The 23,975-nt window shown below is 41.2% G+C and overlaps 1 protein-coding gene across 2 annotated transcripts in view; it reads left to right on the forward strand.

Moving 5' to 3' along the window:
* FNBP1L (formin binding protein 1 like) overlaps positions 1–23,975 on the forward strand; it is a 445,620-nt gene that overhangs the window by 304,173 nt on the left and 117,472 nt on the right. For both annotated transcript variants that reach the window (XM_069232381.1, XM_069232380.1), the window contains exons 8-9: positions 5,968–6,114; positions 8,959–9,162. In XM_069232381.1, coding sequence (XP_069088482.1) covers positions 5,968–6,114; positions 8,959–9,162 — 351 coding nt within the window. The remainder of the gene's footprint in view (positions 1–5,967; positions 6,115–8,958; positions 9,163–23,975) is intronic.

Raw genomic sequence — 23,975 nt, forward strand, 5'->3', positions numbered from 1 at the left:
ATATAAACACATCTCCCCATGGTTTGGTAGGGGTAGTCAGTTGTAGTATTCACATACTTAGTCAATTTTGCTTACTAAACATTCATCACCTTTTGTGCGGTGATGAGTTAAAGAGGCAAACGCAAATTCAGGTTTCAACTGCTTTTAAAATTACGAGTTTAGGAAACTGGTGGTCTAAAATGTGAACATGCTAATTATTTTGAAGTGTGTGTGTCTATAAAAGATACTAAGCAGATGTCATTGATTTGGCAAGACCTTCCAAATTTTGCACTTTTTTATATTAAACTGACTAATGTTTGGGTTTCTACGGAGAACTTTTGGTAGTCACAAAAGGGAATGTGACAAATCAATGTTATGGGGACAACGTTTATTTAATTAAATAACCTCCTACAGTAAAACCTCAGTTGTATTGCGCTGAACACCTTTAACCTGCCACTCCATGGTCTTAGCAGGCCACTTCAATGGCTTAAATTACAAGGCTTTCAAAGTAATTTTAAAGAATACTCAAACCAAGACTCTCAAAAATGAAACTTTCTGCCAAGTCCTTGCTGTGGGGCAAAACGATGGAGGTGGCACAATGGCTTTTCTGCACAGAAATGATTGCCAAGGTCAATATAACGTTTTTCTTATCTCAAATTATCTGAGAATGAAAAAAAACCGAGGTTGTTGAGACAAGATAGTGGGTCAGTAGGCAGGCCACCGGAATTATGTGATTGTGCAGCTGTTTGCGGGATTTTGAATTTTCCACAGTTTGCAGATTAAGAAAAAAAATGTTTCTAGCTTAAATGGATCAAGTGTCACTAAAAAATTGTGAAGTGTTCGAGCACAGTTGAAGGCCCTTCATGAAGACTTGACAGGTCATTTTTAAGTTACTTGTTTCTATATTTTGTTGTCAAACTGGAGCCAAAGAGCGAAGTATTTGCCCAGACTGTATTACCATGAGTAAAAATTTGCTGCGTGAGGCACAATTTGCTTTGTGTTGCCACATAATTCAGTGATCCCCTGCCACATAATGTCAGTGTCCCTAGTGTAGGCGATCACTCTACTTTATATCTCATAGGACAGTGAAGCCCCACCACCAATAACTTCTGATCTGACCTCAGTGCCTTTCGAAAACGTCCCCAACCAAAACAGTGTCCAAGGTCAAACCAGTTGGAGATAGCCGGTCTTAATTTAAAGGCATAGGAGAGAGCAGGGGAAACTTCTGCATTCAAGATGCATTATAGTGAATGATCATTAGATTCCAGGGGCAACTAGTGCTCTAATAAATATCACAGATAGATCGCTATTGCGAGGCAAAAACTACAAAAGAAACCAAAGCAACAAATGTACAGATAAATGATGAATATCTCTGATACGACCGATCTTCATTCCAGAACGGGCCAGGACTCCTAGGGTTGACTTGGTCCCCGGTCCTGGTGGCTTGGTCCTGGAAGTAGAATGAAAAGTTCAGTGGCGCCAAAGGACTAAAAATGCTTTTGTTATTTAAACAAAGAAACAGCACCACACAAACGCATGGGATGAAAGCCATGGGCACTTTCTAACTTTTGTGATCAAAGTTATCTTCATATGCTGAGCTTTCTGCCCCAAATAGCAGAACAGGCCTAAGTACAAACTTCAGGAGACAGAGAAGGGAAAAGAACAAAGATAGGCCGACAGAAAAACTAAAGTAGAAGGTTGAGGTACATGTGCCTAAATCAAGGTGACAAGAAGTTCAACAAGGGCGCTATGACAAAATGTGCTTATGTAGAGTTTGTAGTGGTCTAATGTTTCTTGACAGGCAGCAGAACAAGAATGGAAGGGTGCCAGTCTCTCGTACGACATAGCATTTTTACAGCACCACTGTTAGCATACCTTTATGAATCCTTCGTGAACTGCGCTTTCAACTCCTGATTTTGAAGTTTTCGCATATCGTACATTCACTGTGAAAACTACATAAAATACAAGAGCAAACATTACACTAAGGTATTACTGAAATTAAATCTGTACAGAAATAATGTAGAGATAATCAAGATATGTTACATTAAAATACAGTACATCACCACCATCAAGAAGCCCCCACCTCGCACTAGCTCATGAAATGTTTCGCCCTCAGAATAACTCCATCATTAAAACGAACTCCCCACTACAGCTGCATAAAGAGGGCTAAGGCGCACAGCATTTCGGAAAATGTCAGTCGTACATGACCCACAAGTTGATTCACGTTCACCAACCCGCAAAAATGTGGAATCAGTGCTCTGTACTCACCTGTATCCACCTGTTGCACGTAATTTAATATGCATCGTGGTGATGCCAAGATCCTTGCATCGCTGGGCCACATCCTGGGCTGCCAGCATGGCAGCATATGGGGAGGATTCATCTTTGTCGGCCTTCGCTTTCATTCCACCAGTCGCACAACATGTTGTTTCCCTGGAAAGACATGGGTAATTATCAGAACTGTAGATAGACCTGTAACAAGTATGAAGTCAGGGTGGTATCAGTCTCACGCCGGCAAGAAAATGCGTGTTTTCCTGCCACTGAGGACCAGCCATGGAGCGGCGGGGCAGTTTTTGGGGCCAATTGTGTGCATTTCAGTGTATGTCTTCAATCAAACTCGAAGCATGGCTTAGGTGAAATTAGGTAGTTTTCAATTATGACATCAAAATGTCATTACTGAGCAAAAGAAACTGGATTGGATGGAAGAAGAAACGTAACATTGTGGAGCTGTGAGAAACATGCTAGATGCAGCAAACGGGTGACTTACTCAGTGACGTGGACGAATGTGTAGTTGAAGGAAGCGAAAATATGGCACACCCCAAACTCATTTGCACCCTCTGCAATTTGGGTTCCCAGGCTGATGACCTGTTCTTCCTTCTTTTCCTTGCCCTTTCGTGGAGCCATTTCTGTATAAGGAAAAGGTAGACTGGTCAGACGCAAAACAATGGCAATGAAGTGAAAATAAATAAGCAGGTTTAGATCACATTATTCCATAAGATGACTGCCATACCCCAGAAAGCCAACAAGTCCCACGTATCTCGAGTGTGTGTGAACAGTGAGCGACAGACTTAGACCTCATTGAAGTACAATACAACATAAATTAAAAAACTTAGTCTCATATTTTCAGAATTCCGTCTTAATCTGCTAACGGGCGCGTGCCACAATGATATTGAAAAAATTGTCAATTCTAAAAAAAAAAAAAAAATTGTCAGGGACTTGCATGTCGGCACCGTTTTATATTCATAACTCAAATGTTTATATCAAAATACATTCCAACAACACTCCCCTTAAACGAAACCTCTGTCACAAAACAACACAAATTATCAACAAAACTACCAGAAATTCTGGCAATTTCTAGCACAAACATTACTTCACACTCAGCAATTGCTGGTACAAAAAGTTTGTCCAGCTGAAAGGAAATAAGTCTCATGTTTACAAATTACTTTTAATTGTTTTACACTTCTAACAATGGATGCAGAACGGACATTGTCATGATCCCCTCCCCTTGCGGTGTTTAGGTCCCTTGAAGAAAAATATATCCTAAACTGAAAAACATGCGTGTTAAATACGGAAGAATAGAACCGGAGCTTTAAACTGCATAGCAATACATTTGCTGGAGTAGAGTCTAACATTCGGGGGCCCAGGAACAAGTCAGGATGTATAAAGGTGTGAGATCAGGTTAGTCTCCCCAGAGGGGAGGAAAAAAGACCAAGCACAAAACCTGCAAAAAATGTACTGGAAGACAGACTTTATAGTGCGAATATCAGCAAGAGTCCAGGCATAAGACGTGGCATAACCAGCAGTGAAAGGGGCCCAACTGACATCCGACTACCTAGCACTCTCATTTTACGGGAACATGTACTCATCGCTACAAAGTATACACGAAAGAGAGAGGCTACGCCTCAGTGTGCCGTAAGCTATACAAGAAAACAAGCGCCAGAGTTCGGCTTTCACAGAGCGGGGGTGGGGGGGGGGGGTATGGAAAAAAGAACAAACACAGTGCTGGAAGGCCAGGGGCAGGCATGGGAAGGGGGCTCGGCCGGGATTCCTTCCGCTGGGATCCTTCCCTTCTCTCCAGGCTGAGCGAAGAGAGCAAGGCCAGGATCAAGGGACCCCTTAAAGGGGCAATGCCAGTTATAGCCTGTGGGGCAAAGAGCTGCCCTTGCAGTGTTGTGTATGTTTTTGTGCCGGTTTCTCGTTTTTTACATTGTATTTAGTTTTTCTATATAAACTGCAAGTTGCATTTTCGCTGTATTTAAATGCAGGCTGTGTGATCATGCTCATACAAACATCACACCTGCAGTCACTAATCAGCAGAGCACTCCCTTTGAAGAAGCTGCGGATCACAGCAGCTGGTCTTTTCTGGCTGTGGCCAACACAAAAAGGAAATTAAAGCGCTCATTCCAAGCCAAGCATGGGAGCTAAGATAAACGAAGTGGCCCTAGAAAAGCCAGCCTCTGCTGTTGGTTTTATGTTTGTAGAGGGTGTTGGAGGGGAGGAGGGACTTGCCCGAGGAACCGTGGCTACTCTGGAACACCCACCCACAGTGTAAAATGATCAGGCAAAAACTAAAAAAAATAAAATAAAAAAGTCCCCTACAGAAGATGTAAACAGGACATAGCATAATTATACAGTTGTGGGTCTCTGCTCCCAAAGAGAAAAAGACAGGCCCAAAGGGCAGAACTGACCACTAGCAAGCAAGGATTTTTAAAGGACACTGCAACCAACAAATGAAAACGCTTTGAATCCACAGTATAAGTATACTTAAAAAGTATACAAGTGGTCGAACGCTTCCGCTCGACTTAAAAAAAAAAAAAGCCTAAGCTCAGTTTGCAGATACCAGATGTAGGGAAGGTGTTCGTCATGTTCTCGAGTTTGTGGATTTGTAGATTTGGCTTTATACAAAAGCATACAAATCAATTATGATACAGAACATTCACCTGTAGTAATAAAATCATTGTCAATACATCATATAGCCAAAATAATTTAGAAGCTTATTCTCAGCTTGCACATTTTTTGAGAGTGTGTGGGGCGGGTAAATAAGTTCAATGCATTGGTAATTGTTCGTTCCTTGGCTGTGCAAAGCCCATATTGGAGATAGTATTGTCCCTGAGATATAAACCCATAACAAATAACTACATGTGCAATATTCTGTGTAACAGCCTTGCACAGGCTACAATTATGATTCCTGCATTGTGAGATAAAGCTGCCCTGAGTTATCTTAAGTGATAAACCTCCTGTTCTTGCGTTAATGAAATACGTCCGCAAGTAGAGTTTATCATTTATGTATATAGTTGTATGTGAATTTCGCAGGTTTTGATGACCATCTATTTTTTTTCAGTTTTCCAAATACTGCTGAAACTAATAATTTTACTGGATACCCGTTCAGATGTGTTATTGACCCAGAATTAATAGTAAGGAATCCCAAGTAAATGTGAATTTGTCTGAATATTAGACTTTATTCTTAACCTTGTTTTCAGCTTTATTCACTTTACTTTGTTTTTTGTACAATTGACCTCTTATTGTTTTTGCCAGTAAGCTTAACTGGGTATTCCATTTTCTGTAAGTGATGTGTGATCGTTTTGGAAGTATTTGGACAATGTAACCATATATTAAGTGTGATGTGATTTTTCATTTAAATAGAGTTTTCTGTAATCCAACCAGTCCTTTGTCTCTTGCTTCTTTACAACAAACGACAGACCATTGCCATAAGCATGGGCGCTGTTACTTTTTTTTTGTTCCTTATGTGCCCACACTTTCAAATTATTTGATGATATGATGCCGATATCAGAAAAAAGCTTTCTTCATGCAGATCGTAAATTGAGGCGAGATGGCCTAGAACATTGCTCCTGAGCCAGTGTTTCAATATAATGCTGCAATTGTTTTTTTTTCACCCCACCGCTCTATAAATTTGTTGTCATTTGTCAAAAATCTGTTAAAACACCCTCAGACGTAACCAGTCCTGGTGATTGTCCATGCTCTACCTTATAGCATCTTCAAGAAATGGACGAGCGAAGAACTGTCAAACTGAGTGAATGCTATAAAGGATTTGCTGATGCTGACCGAAAGGTTATCCCAATCGTCTCAAAATGTTTTGATGGAATGGTTCATGCAGCAAAGTCAGTCGATGAACGTAAAGTAAGTGTATTCTTTTTTTGTGTTTAGCTGATTGTTATTCACTCTTTAACACTATGTACAATGTGGTTTTATGGTTTTAGCAAAAGCATTTGCATTGTTTATTTTTTAAATTATAGGTATTGGAGTCCAATCTGAAATTTAGAAAAATGTAAATCATTCTACATTTTGGTTAGGGCAGATGTTTCAAAAAGCAATGAACTACATCCGTCTAGATATGAATTTAGTTCTGTAGCAATACTTTAGGCGAAGCTAAATTATTCAGTTATGGTGTTTGAAGTTAATTGTTGAATATCGAATAACACTAATTTGAAGTACAGCATTTATTTGGTTTTTCATTCCAAAAGCAATACGATGCATTATACTATACAATAGGATAATTAATAAATTACACAGCCACATTTCCTTTGCTCCATAGTCTATATTTTAAAGAGTTTGCATTTTCCCCACCCTTTCCCTAATAGGGTGCACTGATCTGCTTTGAGAGAGGCTCAGTCATCATTCGGCTCAGCGACACAACCATATGCTTCTGCCCCATCTAGAGACCATTTGGTACAAAAAATATTTTCTGTCTTTGGAGGGGTTGTTTTTATCTGTATTGGTGGCATTGCGGTAAGTGTCCTGTGGTATCAAATGTGCCTCAATTGGGTAAAAACAGTCTCATTTATTTCCCTAAGTTGGATTTCTGTAAATTCACCGTGTCCTGGACGCGATCATTCACTAGGGGCGACTCCCCATTTGGCTCTCCTTGTTGCTGCCTGGTTAAGCTGTGTCACCAGACAGGTCCCCTCAGTATTTAATGGGCCAGTATGAGAGATGGGGGCCCAGGAACAGATCTTTCTATGCCCATACACCTCAGCTCACTCCGGGGTCCAAGCGCCTCCCCACTCTCTCCCAGGGCCACGGTTCCCCTTCCCTGGACTGGAAACAGTGCTGGAGCTCCTAAAAAAACAAACAAAAAAAAACATACGTCCAGGAGTCCAGCTAGCTCAGTCAAGATATTTACATTTTCTAGGACAAACACAAAAACTCTTCAGTAAACCTACCCTCTCCTCCTGTGGATCCAACCATATTTTATTAACATCAAAAACCTAGCCTGATAATAGAAACTCCTTCTGATCAGTGGATCTTCATCATTAAACTGTGTCTTCCCGACTGGACTCCTGGAGTGAAAAGTAAGAACAGCAGCTGACCCTTATTCCGTACCAAATGCAGCGTAAAACATGGCTTCATGTACCTCAAATTGACCAAAACAGACAATAATTCCCGTTAGTAAGCAGACCTGGCTTAGCCTAAGTGACAGAGCAGTAGACCTTTTCGTGAGCTCGGGCATGCACTTTCTCGATCACATTCATGGTATGCGCATATCGACACTGGAACTGCAGAAATAATTAAATACCAGGGCACATGCTTCAGTAGTTCACTAACCAATATATCTGAAAAGTTAATTCATAATGGCTGGCAGTTCAAGCAGGTTCTATGTCCTTTTTGTTTTTTCTTGTGCTTTTGCAAATGTGATCTTTTTAAGACAAAATAAAGTATTTAGTATGGAGATTTTACATAGTGTGTTAAACCTCAAAATGATTTCCTGTGCACCTAAATGAATAGGTTGCTTGAAATGTGCAGTGTTAGAGACACTCACTTAAAAAATGTATCTGGGTAGGTCCCAAGCCCAGCGATCCCTGCGCTGCTGCACTGATCTTGCTTCTGTGGTGTTCTTGCTTTTTCAGCACCTCGAAACCCCCCACCGGTGATTTGCACCCCTTTATTTTTGATTGATTGATATTCATGGATGATGAATCCTTGTGAGTGGGCATCAGAAAGGACTTCTTAATATGTGAGATTGGCTACAGACTGTCACTATAACTGAGACGACCGCAAGAAAATTATAGTTATTGGAAAAAGATCAAGCTTCCTAATAGAAGTGGTAGACTACGTGTTTTTTTTTTTTTTTTTTAAAGTTTTTAACCTGGTGTGTTGGCTAAATCCACACAACTCTTTGTCGCTGTATCCAACTTATGTTTGATTATTCTATTTTGCATGGCTGAGTGTCCTAGTCTGTGTGCACTTCTAAAGATCAACTCTCTGCTGATAGAATGTTTGTCAACCATGAGTGAGCATTTGAGCCTCCTCCTTAGATTCTTCTTTATTTCTGTTTTTGTAGCTCTTGGACTTTAATTCACTATCTTGCACATATAGAGGCACAATGGTTTAGCCCAGGTTGCTCCATTGGGCTGTGGGATTTAAGATTTTCTTATGTGAATGGAGCCAATGGTTTGACTGTGCTGGATGAAATGTGTTCTCCCTTCTTATTGCGTCTTATGATCTGTCACTCAAACACCTCCTATTGAAACAATATAAGGGCTCTAAAACTGCTACCCGGGTAATAGTTGACAATTTGCAAATTATTGCTTAAAATGTCAAAAAAGATGTAAGAGGAGATTTGTAGTGATGCACATTTTACTTGTTGGGGATAAAGGAGTGCATGATCAACTACTGTCAACTTGGCTCAATCCCTCCTTATTAAATGTTGGTTGTGCTGATGAAGATACTTTTCCTTAAGCTTTCAAGAACGTCTGGTCTGCTTTTAATGCCACTGTACTCAGTCCTAGTTTGACCCTTCTGCTGCCTCCATCGTTCTTATGCAGAAATGTTGGCTTGTTTACTACCCTTTTAGTGTTTTTCAAAGAAAAAGCATTGGCTGTCTTATCCTTTTTCAACCGGTGCAGGTCTGGTGTGTTTCCTGTGGCGCTTACATACTGTTCATTTCTTTGAGCTACCTGTTTTGTGTTGGTTGGCACATTGAGAGAATACTTACTAATCATTTTGTCTTCTGTTATGAACCAGGATTCTCAAATAGTGATCGAGACATTTAAATCTGGTTTTGATCCACCGGGAGATTTTCCATTTGAAGATTACAGTCAACATATCTATAGGGCAGTGTCGGATGGAACCATCAGCACTCCAAAGCCGGATGTAGTACGGATAGATGGAAAAAACACAGCTGGGAAGGCCAAGGGCAAGTTGTGGCTTTTTGGAAAGAAGCCCAAGGTAATTCTGATTTATTATCGCTTACCAGTATTTCAGTCTTTCTTGTACTGTTGTATTTTACAGTGCTGATATTCGCCTGCTGGTGCTTTTGTGATGGGTGCAGGATAGTTTTTGGACATACCTGTTGTAATTGCATTAATGTGATATAGCACCACTTAAAAAACATAGTAGCGGATGGTTCACTCTACCCTTTATTATGGTGGTAATCTGTAAAGAAAATGCTATTGTAATAAAATCTCCTGATTTGTTTGTAGGTATACTCCTTCAGAAGGCACAGCGGGGATTTTTGTTGGATGTTATAACACACATTTTGTTAGTATTGGTACCCTTCGCTAGTTAGGATATGACAACTCTCGAAACCATACATTCTGCTATACATAACTGTTAAATAAAGCACTGTTAATCTGTTTGTCCTCTTTGGAAAGAGGGAAACTTGAATGTCCTGTTGCATTGACCCCTAAGCGTTCTTTTTTCTTCAGTGCGCTTCTTCTAGTGTGAAGAAAGGCCATCACGTCACTTCACCAGAATCTCATTGACATAGGGTAATAGGGTTTCCCATATCCAGTTCTGCAGAGCAAGATGTGTGGAATCATGAACATGAACGTGATGATTATAGCAAGGCAGAAAACTTGGAATAAGAAAAATCAGAAATGAATAAAAGATACTTCAGGGAACTGTACCCAGATGGTTGTCTGTCTGTTTATATAGCACACATTGATTAAGCCAATTGCTTCTAGGCTCTTTGAAAGAGTCTCCTCCTACGACTGCAGTTAAAATGACTAGCTCAGGCCTTTGGGTTGAGAAAGCAATTTCAGTTATAGTTACATCAATATAAATATTAAGTTACATGAATAAGACTAGTGGTATCATGGGTATTTTAAAAGGATGCATTTTGTATGAGAGTTTAGGACCACTAGAGAGCTAGGCCCATGAAAGGCTGGTCGCTGGAGAGGTAGCAGTGTGTGCTAGTGTTGTACTGGGGTTGTGCTTATTTTGTGCCTGAAGAGCATGAGGGATGATGTCTGGTAGCTGAGAAATGGTTGTCATATTTGAGGTGCCCTCACTACAGATTTAGTCTTCTCTCCCCTTGTCTTTTCAGTCCTTGGCGTGACTACAGGGAGTGCAGAATTATTAGGCAAATGAGTATTTTGACCACATCATCCTCTTTATGCATGTTGTCTTACTCCAAGCTGTATAGGCTCGAAAGCCTACTACCAATTAAGCATATTAGGTGATGTGCATCTCTGTAATGAGAAGGGGTGTGGTCTAATGACATCAACACCCTATATCAGGTGTGCATAATTATTAGGCAACTTCTTTTCCTTTGGCAAAATGGGTCAAAAGAAGGACTTGACAGGCTCAGAAAAGTCAAAAATAGTGAGATATCTTGCAGAGGGATGCAGAACTCTTAAAATTGCAAAGCTTCTGAAGCGTGATCATCGAACAATCAAGCGTTTCATTCAAAATAGTCAACAGGGTCGCAAGAAGCGTGTGGAAAAACCAAGGCGCAAAATAACTGCCCATGAACTGAGAAAAGTCAAGCGTGCAGCTGCCACGATGCCACTTGCCACCAGTTTGGCCATATTTCAGAGCTGCAACATCACTGGAGTGCCCAAAAGCACAAGGTGTGCAATACTCAGAGACATGGCCAAGGTAAGAAAGGCTGAAAGACGACCACCACTGAACAAGACACACAAGCTGAAACGTCAAGACTGGGCCAAGAAATATCTCAAGACTGATTTTTCTAAGGTTTTATGGACTGATGAAATGAGAGTGAGTCTTGATGGGCCAGATGGATGGGCCCGTGGCTGGATTGGTAAAGGGCAGAGAGCTCCAGTCCGACTCAGACGCCAGCAAGGTGGAGGTGGAGTACTGGTTTGGGCTGGTATCATCAAAGATGAGCTTGTGGGGCCTTTTCGGGTTGAGGATGGGGTCAAGCTCAACTCCCAGTCCTATTGCCAGTTCCTGGAAGACACCTTCTTCAAGCAGTGGTACAGGAAGAAGTCTGCATCCTTCAAGAAAAACATGGTTTTCATGCAGGACAATGCTCCATCACACGCGTCCAAGTACTCCACAGCGTGGCTGGCAAGAAAGGGTATAAAAGAAGGAAATCTAATGACATGGCCTCCTTGTTCACCTGATCTGAACCCCATTGAGAACCTGTGGTCCATCATCAAATGTGAGATTTACAAGGAGGGAAAACAGTACACCTCTCTGAACAGTGTCTGGGAGGCTGTGGTTGCTGCTGCACGCAATGTTGATGGTGAACAGATCAAAACACTGACAGAATCCATGGATGGCAGGCTTTTGAGTGTCCTTGCAAAGAAAGGTGGCTATATTGGTCACTGATTTGTTTTTGTTTTGTTTTTGAATGTCAGAAATGTATATTTGTGAATGTTGAGATGTTATATTGGTTTCACTGGTAATAATAAATAATTGAAATGGGTATATATTTTTTTTATTAAGTTGCCTAATAATTATGCACAGTAATAGTCACCTGCACACACAGATATCCCCCTAACATAGCTAAAACTAAAAACAAACTAAAAACTACTTCCAAAAATATTCAGCTTTGATATTAATGAGTTTTTTGGGTTCATTGAGAACATGGTTGTTGTTCAATAATAAAATTAATCCTCAAAAATACAACTTGCCTAATAATTCTGCACTCCCTGTAGTTGGTGGTGTCCTAGGATACCCTCCAGAGAGGATGGAACAGGCTAAGATTCCCAGCCAAACCAGGAGTTTAGCATGAGGTCCATTTGAAGTAGTTATTAAAGACCCTTCTCTTGGTACATCAATGTCAGAGATTGCTGGCTGGTACATTCTAAGGGGGGTGTTGCCACAGGTTTATTCTCCTGGAATTGACACATGGTTCAGTCTGATTTCCTGAGACCAAGGAGAGGTTTCTACTAGTGATGCACCTGTTAGCGTCTCCCCGGGAAGCTGGCCTGGTTCATGGTATCTGAATTCAATTTCCATTGCCTCCGGAGCTGGAGTTGGCTCTCTCCTGCCAAGGGGTGTATTTCTGTCGAGAAGGCAACAGCATATTCAGTGTACTTAATTTGTGTCTGTGGTTGCAGGTAGTCAATACAGGCACTTATTTTTGGGAGACTAGGGCTTTTATCACCAGACTTTAGAGCTAGAGTGAGAAAGGCAGCACATGGCGAAAGGTGGAAGGGAAACGAAGGACCGCAGTGACAAAGGAAGAAAGAGATGAAAAAGAACCTGCAAGAGTGCGATAGACCGGATTTGTAGTGTATAACGGGCGGGATGGCTAGAGCAATGCGCATGCCTGTGATCCATGAGTATTACAATCTAGTATATGTAATTGTTCATTCAAGGAACAGTTGCATTTGGGTGCTCAGCAGGTAGGAGAGCAGCCATCCCATGGCCCCCCAATTTGGAAACAAAGTTTGTAAAAGTTATTTTTAAAGGATTACTACAACACCACTCCACTAATAACAAGCTTCTCAATAGTCCTTCGTTGAGTTCTTCTTTTGAGTCCATGCTTTTAGTCAGTACAGTTCCAGCCAACCAACACATATTTCATCAAAGCAGATATTAACCTATGACTTAGTTAAGGCTTATATTGCTAGTGATATATGTATTTCATATTTTTTAATTATATTCATCCATGTATGTCTGTGATATATTATATGACCTATTAGCTTATGTTATGCTTGTTGCAGCAAGCAGAAGAGACCTGCTGGAACACTGTTGACAAGGATACCATTCCGGAAAAATACCACTGGTCCTTTTCGGTGGACTTAGAGATAATGATTATAGCCCATGTACTATGTCACAAACTCACCTGGACGAACCTAAATAACTCAAACAGTAACATATTTCACTAGAGATATGACCTCTGAAAAAACACCCACTTTGCCGAAAAATGTGTTCTTGGCTGCCTGGAACTGTGCTGATAGAAGCATGGACTAAAAAGAACAGCTGGCAACCATTGCAAAGCCCTAGTAAAAATGAATTGCAAAGTAATGGAAGAAAGAGACATCTAATGGATTCAAGACTAAGTAGATTTGGTCAGCGGCCCTGGTCTCTATGAAACCTTTTGGTCATCAACTCTGATGGGTTTTTGGGTAAGTACCACGTCGTCTCTACTCTGACAGAGAACTCCTGTTCGTCTCACTCTGGCCCATCATCACGGTCAAACAGATAGCTCCTGAGCTCAATTACACGTTCAGCAAATTGGGTAAGAAATGACCTACTGGTCCTCCGGTTTCATTTTTTATAAGTTAAATTGTTATAAGAAATGTTTTGGGCGGTTGGTATAGGAAGGTGGTCACCCTTTAAATGTGGTGTTTTTACCCTTTGCGTTCCAGTTTAAAAAACTAAAGTGGTAAGTGTGATACTTGTAAGGTAAATTGCACACAGGCCCTATAACCCCTTATATAAAGCACCTGCACCCGAGACCTGCTGATGTGGCCAGCCTCTCATGCACTAATGCTGGGAGGTTGTCCAAGGCACCTTAACTATCTACCTCTGGGACAAACTTTGCAACTTAATCATTCACCTATATACTTGTAATAGTTGAAACACCTTTTTAGAAGACAAAATGTACATCTCTAGTTTTCAAGCTGAATAGCTCCGAGTAATCCAGATCTTGTTTTTCTGCCCCTGTGTATCTTCAGCGTTTCACTAAGGAATCTGTGTTTTGTTTTTATTATGGAAGCAGAAACAACATAAGGTGTGTGATTTGTGCTGATGAATCGAATATATGAACTCTTATACTTGCTCTGTGTGTAAGGCTTCAAAGACTGACTGGTCTCGGGCGTCCAGTTGTTTGTGACTTCTAGACGTCGCTGATGCGGGAGCAGCAGTTGGCAGGCCCCGTGCATTGTGTGCTGCGAGCAGGCAGGAGAGCGTCCTCGAAGGTCACGGAGATCCCGGAGATATGTCCCCGCTTTAGGAAATCTGCAGGGCTGTGATACGGGATGGACCAGATTACAATTTCCTCCTCGTTTAATATGTGTAACTTTCACAAAAACTGCACGTATTAAACAAAATGCAGTTCTCGCGTGTGAAAATTGTAAGGAGGGTGCACAGTGCTCACAGAAGTTGCACAATTATTCGGTGGTAAATTAGTTTGAGCAGAATTCTCTCAGCCTTGCCAGGCACCAGTTTCACAATTCCGCAAGACATTTTCTGTTCAAACCTCCTGAGGGTGGGTATTCCATGAAAAGATATAACTGGGAGAGAGAAACAAATGATGTGATGCCAAACTAAAGGGGAATTAGGCAACCTTTTTTATCACTTACACAAATTTCACCTGGGCCAAGCTGAGAGATAGGGTGGCCAGTCCTCTTCCCTTATGTAATCATTAATATTTTGACATTCAGTTCAATTAATTCATCCTTATTCGATTTAAACAAAAAAATGAAAGAAACATATTAAAATACTGAAAATTCATTAACAAAAAAGGCTGTCACTTCAAAAATAGAAACAGTTACCACACTGAGGAAATGTAAGGTCACATCTCTCTTCAAAAATAATCCGTAAACAATAGATTTACAGATTGATTGTTGACCTCACCAGATAGGACGCCGGCTACCACAAGCAAGAACAATCCGGAAGAGTACAGATGAAGGCAGGTCTAACCTGTCTAAAGTAATGAGCTAAGAAACCGTTTCCACAGTGCAAAACCTAACAAAGTGTGTAGTGTCCTGAGGCCAGAGGACAACGACGGGGTCTAAGAGCAGAAACATCTGACCAGCTTTTAGGAACACAAAGTAGACATTGAATCAAATTCAATCTACACCTGATTAACAAGAATCAACGCCTGTTTTGTGTCACAGAAGTAAAAATAAGGTTCAGGCGAGGGCGCAGCTTTTGAAGACTCGAAGATCTGCGAATGTGCATAGTTGCAAAGTATGGTTCTTTGCATTAGAAAGGCATTTTTAGTCCATGACAAGTCGTATCGTGGCACTTGCTGAACTTTCTTGCCAGATAACTGGGTTCTGTTTCCTGTTGGGTGTATTGCTTGTTGTCTTAATCCACCATAGTTGATCAATGGAGCAGAGGAACTAACTGCACTAGAAGACAGTAGGATGGTAAATTCAGACTGAGACTGAATGTTCATACAAAGAATGCCACTGGAAAAGAACGATTATTACCTGTTAATCAACCACAAATTAGCAGTTTGCAAGATCGAGGGCTAAATGGCATTAGTACACGCTTGAGATATAACCTATATAGTCGTACAATTTGAAGTCTGTCCCCTACACACTGGTTTCTACTTTTATCTACAGCGATAGTCATCCAGCAAGTAATACATATACTCTTGTGCTCAGTTTCAAGTGGCCTAAAAACAAAAGTAATACATATATTATTGTGCTCTGTTTCATACGTTCCCCCCAAAAAAAGAACCAGATGGTACAAAATTAATTCTGAAATCAGATTGCAGTTTACGGTGTTTTGCGCTGTGATTGAGCGGCAGCTGCTAACCTATTGCCACCTCTTGGCTATTTTGTTTGGTGGAGACATATCCTCACGATTATATAGGGAATATGTAAAACTGGAGTAAACTTGCTTCAACCAGGAGGGTGACTGATCTCGACTCCTGTGTGCTGTAGTTGCCATGTGTAGTAATCCAGCGACACTCTATTCGTATAAACTCATACTTGCAGGATTTGCCCCCACCACCGTCCTTCGCTCGCACTTGGGTCGGAGCTGGATGGGCGGAATGCTCACTCGGATTGTAATGCACTCCACCTCGTCGTAAATGGGTCAGCATTTTATTTTTGAAGCCAAGGTGTTTTATCCAACTTCTCTTTGCGTGTTGACTGCTGTCTGTTTACCAAACGCATTTAATTGAAGGAAAACTTTGGAGCCTATTTTAAGGGCAGTGTCGCAGGATCTATCTGTTCATAACATACTGTGTTTTGTGAAAGTGCTAACTGTGGATGTACTGGAATGATGTGGTGGAAAAAAAACTCGAGCGTCCACTTGCCACTGGCGTATTGTTGTATGAACGTTTGTAAACTAATCTCTCAACTTGCTTGACTGATTTTGAGTACAGTTTCAAAGACCGCGTTTTAAGGATCTGCATTTTACAGAGGATTATCAATGATAAAGTTAGACTTGTGAATTAACCACCGAGTAAGCATGCCATTCACACAGATCAAGGTGTTGCTAATGTGCCTTGTTTTTTTTTTTTTACTTGGTGGGTTTAGATTATTTGGGTCGTATATTTTGCATTGCAAGTGACCACCTCAAGCCAAATTGTGTAGTCCAGCATTCCTGCAATTTGAAAACCCAAAAAGAGGAGGACAGTCTATTAAGCAATTTTATATGGCCACAGACTAATTTGCTTGTTTTATTATGTTGTTCTGTGTTTTAGATGTACTTGCTAAGAAAACTTTTCTTTTAAATGTCTATTGAGCATTTTAGTTATTTATTCCATTTAACCATTACTCGCAGTCCCCACCCCCCACCGAGACTAGCTCCTATACAGCGAACGTGCCACGGTCTAACACGTTCTACAGTGAGCCACAGCATTATTCTTTGAGTGAAATAAAGACAGGCAAGTCCAGAATATCTTCTTTCAGAGGGCTCACACGAGGGGTAAGTAGCGGAACAGGTTAGACTACGCATGACAGTGAAGAACTCTGCGTGTGCCGTGGTTTGTTTCCTATGCGCGCTATCGCCCTTTTGTTTTCACACTTTGAAGAATATCCTTGTGTTCTTCCGATCAATCAAACTTCTAACTCAGTGACTCTTTGCTCCCTTTTACTTTGTGTGACAAGTTGGTCGATTTGGTTTTCCCCCATCAGGACCAGTTGTATGCATCCCTAACGTCTTGCTGCTCTGTATAATTTGCCGCTTGTCCTGAAAACATCAGACTGTGGCCACCTAATGGATGTAAATAGGCATTAAGTCATGTGGTGCCCCCTGCACAACGTGGACATAATCCACACTCGTGTATGACTGCATCATAAAGCTTAATGAATTTAGTCAAAAGTAATGATTCCTAGGGTGGCAGTATATGATATTTGTTTGCAATGTAAATCTCTTGTTGAATATAGGGATAACCGTGCTGAATACATGCGTAAATGCTCCTGACTTCTGTTAACGCAGAGAAACCCTAGCTATATTTTTAGTCACCTAGGACTGAATAATGGATTTCACACACTAGGTCGACGAACCGAATCTGTTTTGAATAAATGTCATTCGAAATACTTCATAAACATTACATACAACATATGATAGTCACTTCAACCTTAATAACCACACCAGTTTATTAGCAACGCTAAGGTCACAAAAATAATTCTCAAACACAAATGATACATATAAAGAAACAGTAGAGGCTGATTCTAAAGCAAAATATATCTAAGTTTAATCAACGCAAAAAGATAAATTATCTCAATGATTATTAACACAAAACCATAGCAATAGAATCTGAGCAAAAGAAATTGAATACATCTGACTAATGATAAAACAAAGAAATATCAAAAACGATTCATAAGCATGTGAGTACCAGGGGTGTGGAATTTAATAAAATATCTTCTTGTCCATGGGATAGGTTGCTTCTTGAATCTACTTGTCCTCAATAGATGTTCACATGAGCAAATCTACACACTCATATTTGCTCGTACTAAAATACAGTTCACAAATATTGTCTAGGAGTACGATTTCCTGGTCTACTTCTGTAAGCTCCTGTGAATTCATGAAAGCTACTAATTCAAAGACATATACCATGGGTACACTTTTGTGTCTTTCCTTAAGAACTGGGTCCCTAGTTAGGTCTGGTGTTAACAGACGTTTCGTTTTTACTAAACTTCTATTTCTCTCTATATCTGGAGGCTGGCTTTACAGTAAATGATCGCATTCTGCTGTTCCACAAGGAGAATATTGGCACACAAAGTAGTTTTGTCAGTGCCAGGAACTACTGTGATAATCAGTGGTGTAACAAACTGGAGGGGCCCCTGCAAAGAACATGGAGTACTCCTCCCCCCTCCAGACTCACTCAGGGGAGGTGCTGTGCTGAGGGGGGCCCCTAGAGGGAGGCTGTGGGGTCTTTGACACCACCACTGTTAGCAGTGTGTGCTTTTTGAGATCAAAAACTTTTTTTTTTTCTTTTTGCCAGTGTTTTACAATGGTGAGGACCTGGCAGATCCCACACAATAAAGTGTTACAAAAGCTGCATCAAAACAAGACACACATTGATGAAACCAAAAGACTCTAAAAACAAAATGTCAGATTGGTTGGCTTTGGTAGTGCTTTATTTCCATGCTTCCCATAATCTTGTTAAAAATGGTTACACTGATTTTTCCATTAGGTATATTTTTTGGAAATACTAGCATGCATCAACATATTTTACTAAATGACGCTTCAAAGAATTGGCACCTAAAATGTCATACTTTTTTTTTTTCCCTACTTGCATTTTTTTTCTGAACATTTTATTTTGAAAGCAAAGAAGCATCACTCTGGCTTACAAGCTTCTGCAAACATTTGCATCTAATCAGAGAGCATTCTGGGAGCATTATAAACTCATATTGTTAAACTTTTCAAACGTGTGTACACTTTTTTTTTATTAAACACTGGAAACACTGCTAGTTAAGCAGTGTGACCGTAAAACATTTATTTACAGTGCTCACTCTAATAATGAAGACTTTCCATTAATGAACCATAAATAAATACAAGTTGGAACAGTGTTAATATACAGATACACATCACCTTAACTGCAGATAGTTCCCTACTCTTTAAACTGGCAGCCAAAGGGTTTGTGCTGCAGGGGGTTGGGCCTGCTTGTCCCAAGGACAAAACAGACATAATAACTTGTTGCCCTTGAACCCAAACAATATGTCCTGGGCGTCGGGCGATAGGAATTCCACATCCCTGGAGTACACTTCACTAACCACTAATTAGCATCGACATGTTGGGTTTCATGTAAAAGTTTTAGTAACACAAATTTAGAAAACATCTAGCTAAGGTGCTATCAAAATCAAACAAATAAGCAGCAGTATAAACTTTTGCAGCTGGTACCTTGAAAAGCAAAAGACAAATAACAATTCACAACTAGTACATTACCAAATCACTACAGTAATCAGCAATAACGTCTACTTTGTCAGTGGGAAAGCGACATCAGACACCAACAGGAATAAGGATAGGGGTAATGGTTTAGAATTTTGACAATAAGTTATACTAAACCATCTAGCATTGGTTCAGTATTGAACAGACATAAACTAATGAAATACCAGAATATCAATAGTTTATCTGGGAAACATGAAATGTCAAAGTGTCAGTTCATAAAGCAATAGAAATCTCTAGGACTCAGGATATACGAAAATCCCAAAGGAGTAAAGACCCCCAAACAATGGTGACTGAACATTAAATTAAACTTGTTAAATGAAAATGATTGGATAAATTATGAGGTGTGAAAGTTATGAACAATCAGAACATTAACTGATATCAAACGTAAACAATACGTTTACTCCAAGCTCTTCTATTTGCTGTTATTCCATTGACGAAATCTAAACTAATACATTAGTATTCTGTACTTCCGCTTCTTCTGCCTCATCTGTGGATCCTTTGTTTCCACTCCACTGAAATATGAAGTCACCGAAAACGATTACAAAATATGTTACCTCACCATTTCTTTACCCTCGAGGAAACACATAGAAGTTAATAACATATTTTCAAACAATGAAGTCCGTCAAAACTAAGGAACACACTAGAAATATTTTAGACAGCTTGCATTGTACAGTGACTTTGCATCTGCTCTTACTTAAGTCCAGCGAGGCCACTAAATATAAATTTATTTCTACCATTTGCTTTAGTTAAGAAACACACTCTCTTGTAAAGTCAGCATAATTTCATCAGCATAAGTTAGCATGGACAGAATATAGGCCTTACATAGGATGGTGGCCATTCAGTTAGTCACATTTGTTGTAAACACAATATTATCTAATTAATTCTCACATTAATCTGTAAGTATAATTACATAAAGACTCAATATTTTATCAAGAAAATCTCAACTCTCACACTCCTCACTTAATATAACGTATATTCAGTGAAAGAGTAACTTTCAAAACACAACTCTGCATCATTTGCTTCCCACTGTAAGCCTGGTGAAAAGTGGTCAATAGAGACTCATGTAAGTTCAAAGTTGGTCCGTAGGTCTCATTCATACTAACACAGAACTCGGCTATGATGCGCTAACAACCTCTTATGCCCCTTATGCAGTGAGGGTAAGACCTAATAAACCTCAATATTCAACCCTCATTTTTTTTTAAACATTCACAGCAGACTTTGCAGTATCCAGTTTTGTAAATAAATGCACTATGTGTTCGTGCTTTGTGCTCAGGGAGACCTCCATTTTCAGTCTTAGGAGTCCTTTTTATGCATTTTTTTTAAGTGCTCCACTTCAAGGTGTATTACTGATAAGCGCAGGATGTGTTTGTACCCTACTAACTCTAAAATACTACGTTTTCTTTGTGATGCCACCTTCAAAATAAGCTTTACTCTGACTGATATCACAGTACCACTACTAGCTTCTTTATTGGATCGTTTTTTAGAGGAGTCTGTGTGCTCCTACTACTTTTTGGGTCTTGCTGAGAAAGTGCATGTGCTTGTCTCTTGCAAGAACTTCTGTTACCTTACAGGAGTGTAGAGGCTGGCCGTTGCTGCTTGTCATTCATTTGCTTGTTTCTTGTCCGCTTGCATGGGCTTTCTTCCTGTTTTTGTGTTAGATTGTCTGCTGTAGCATGGATGATTACTGTGTCCTTCCACTAGTATTTTTTTCAGGCACTACTTTGTGTATAAGCACTCTACAAGAAGAGTGCATGTGACTCCTTTATGTACTTTCCCCCATCAGTGTTCCTGCAACAGTCCCTTCTAGTCACCCTCCCCTCCATTGTTCATGTACTTACCTCAGAACCTCAACCCTCCGTTGTGTGCTTCCCCAAGCCACTCTTGCACACCATCTGTTGTCTGTCTGCTTGCCCCTCCCACCCACTCTCCATCTGCTTGTCCCCTGGCTTCTGACCAATGGGGAATGTGCTTCCTATGCACCCTCCCAGTGCTTAATTTGTGATGGTGGTTTTAGATGGTAGCTCCAGTCCTCATTTTTGGGGATTTTCGGAAGTGGGATCTCTAGTTGGCAGTAGTTTGCACCCTGCCAAAGTAGGGATCCTCATGCTGGTCTGGGTAAGGGTGTGCCACAGCTAAGATGACCCCTGCTTTACCACCTTGGCACGACCAGTCAGGCTTATCGCAGAGGCAATGTGCAAATTATTTGTACCACCACCTCATCTTCTTCATCATCTTCAAATAATAACTCCAACTGGGGCTATTACAAAATCTTGATGGAATCATTCCCAAAAATCTGACACCACTCGCAAGGGAGTGCGGGACTGTCATGGAGTTGCATGTATCCCAGGTACAGTACCTTTGCTGAGGAAACGGACGTTGCACTGAGGCAGGGAGCTGAGATGTAACTGGTGCAGCGTCTGCTTCTTAGTGCCACCTGGAGAGGTGAGGTGTTGGTTTCCTACTCCTAGGCAGGGGAGTTGAGTCGTCGGTTCCTTACGATTACAGGGCCGGTGATGTGGCATTGGTGGTGAGGCATCGGTTCCTTACCGCCCGGCAAGGTCAATAAATCCAGCATGTCAAGATGCAAGGTGTCCACTTTCCAGTGTTGCGATCACACCATGGGGCCACAGGTGCTACGGTAGAGTCAGGTGTCCCGGACGTCGGGGGACAGGGCACTCTGGACTCACGCTGTGGCAGGACTTCTCAGAGGCACTGAGGCACTGTCAGGCCTGTGTTGTGGGTCGCGGTTGTTGCACTCAGTGGGGACCACTGCTCTGGAGCAGGCAGCAGTGCCGAGTCTGAGAGCGGCACCAGTACCGAAGTCACTCTGGAGTCATGCTTAGTTTCTTCTTAGTTGCACCAGAGCATACTTCGAGGGCCCAGGAACTGGATTTGGCACCACTTGGTGAGTCAGGATTCTCAGCAAGAGAGCCCAGGCGCTGGCAACTGAAGTCTTTGATGGCCCTGAGACTTTATAACAGGAGGCAAGCTCAGTTCAAGCCCTTGGAGAATCCTGGAAAGCAGGTGGTAGAAAGCAAAGTCCAGTCCTTACACTCCCAGGACAGAAGCAGCAGGCCAGCACAACAAAGCAACAGGCAAAATGGAAGTTCCTCCTACAGCATCCAGCTCTTCTTCCTGGCATAATGTCCTCCATCCAGAAGTGTTCCAACTCTGCGGTGTCAGAGGTCCAGTACTTATACCCATTTCTGTCTTTGAAGTAGGTAAACTTCATAGAGAAATCTTTGTAGTGCACAAGACCCTGCCTTCGTTGACCTGCCCCCAGACACACTCCATGGGGTTGGAGACTGTTTTGTGTAAGGACAGTCAAAGCCCTATTCAGGTGCAAGTGCCAGCACCTCCTACCACTCTAGCTCAGGAAGACCCATCAGCCTGGCAATGAGCCATCAGGATTTGTAGGGCAGTCCTCAGCTACCTTAGTTGGGCTGTTTGTGCATTCTCTCTAGACAGTCACACAGTCATCCTGACCCAGTCGTGTATTCCACAGACAGAGGCACAGAATGGTTAAGCAAGAAAATGCCCACTTTCTAAAAGTGGCATTTTCAAACCTGAAATTCAAATACCAACCACACCAAAAGATGTATTTAAAAAAAATTAGTTGAGACCCCAAACTCCAAATCTCTATCTGCGCCCAATGGGAAATTATTCTTAAAAGGTATTTCAAGGCAATCCTTGTGTTAGTGTATGGGAGAGAGATACTCCTGCAATAGTGAAAACTGAATTTAGCAGTTTTTTACTATCAGGACCTGTAAAACGCACCAGGACATTTCCTACCATTTACATACACTGCACCCTACCCAAGCGTCTGCCTTCGGCCTACCTTAGGGGTGACTTGCATGTAGTAAAAGGGAAGGTTTGGGCCTAGCAAGTGGGTGCATTTGCCAGGTTGAAATGGCAGTTTAAAACTGCCCACACAGACAGCGCAATGTCAGGTCTGAGATATGTTTGCAGGGCTACTTATGTGGGTGGCACAATCTGTGCTGCAGGCCCACTAGTAGCGTTTGATTCACCTGCTCTGGGTACACAGGGTACACTATACTAGGGACTTACTAGTAAAAGAAATATGCCAATCATGGATAAACCAATCACCAATACAATTTAGACAGAGCGCACTTGCACTTTAGCACTTGTCATCAGTGGTTAAAGTGCCCAGAATCCTAAAGCCAGCAAAAACGAAATTCAGCATGGGATCAAAAACAAGAGGTCAGAAGCAAAAAGACAGGGCAAACCATGCCTAGACCGGACGGGTCTAACCGGGATTAAGACATATCTTTAAGTGGGAAGAGAGAAAGAGAGAGACAAAACAGTACCAATTGGAGAAAGCAGGATGGAATTAGACCTGCAAGAATGAGATAGATACAGGATGTGTAGTGTGGTGGAAGACAGGGAAACTGGGTGAAATGTAACAAAACAACCTTTGTTTTTGGCATCACTGCAGAGGGTTCGTAAGAAAACTTTGGTCCCCTGCACTTATGTTTTTTTTTTATTTGTATTTTTTAATATTTTTTGTTTTGCAAATTAAGCACTGCACTCTCCCCTTCCTAATTTATATTCAGGCCTGTGTCCTGGCACAGCATGCACCCCACAACTGGCCATTCATTAAGTAAGGGATCGTCACTGTTAGAAATTGAGTCTCTAGATGGCAGCGATATAAACCCTTGTCCAAGTAGGGGCCACAATCCTAGTCCGGGTAAGCCACTACACAACCCAAATTATCCTGTGCTCGTCCTCTGGTAGATGGGCAC

This window comes from Pleurodeles waltl, chromosome 4_2, assembly GCF_031143425.1.
Source record: "Pleurodeles waltl isolate 20211129_DDA chromosome 4_2, aPleWal1.hap1.20221129, whole genome shotgun sequence".
NCBI lineage: Eukaryota > Metazoa > Chordata > Amphibia > Caudata > Salamandridae > Pleurodeles > Pleurodeles waltl.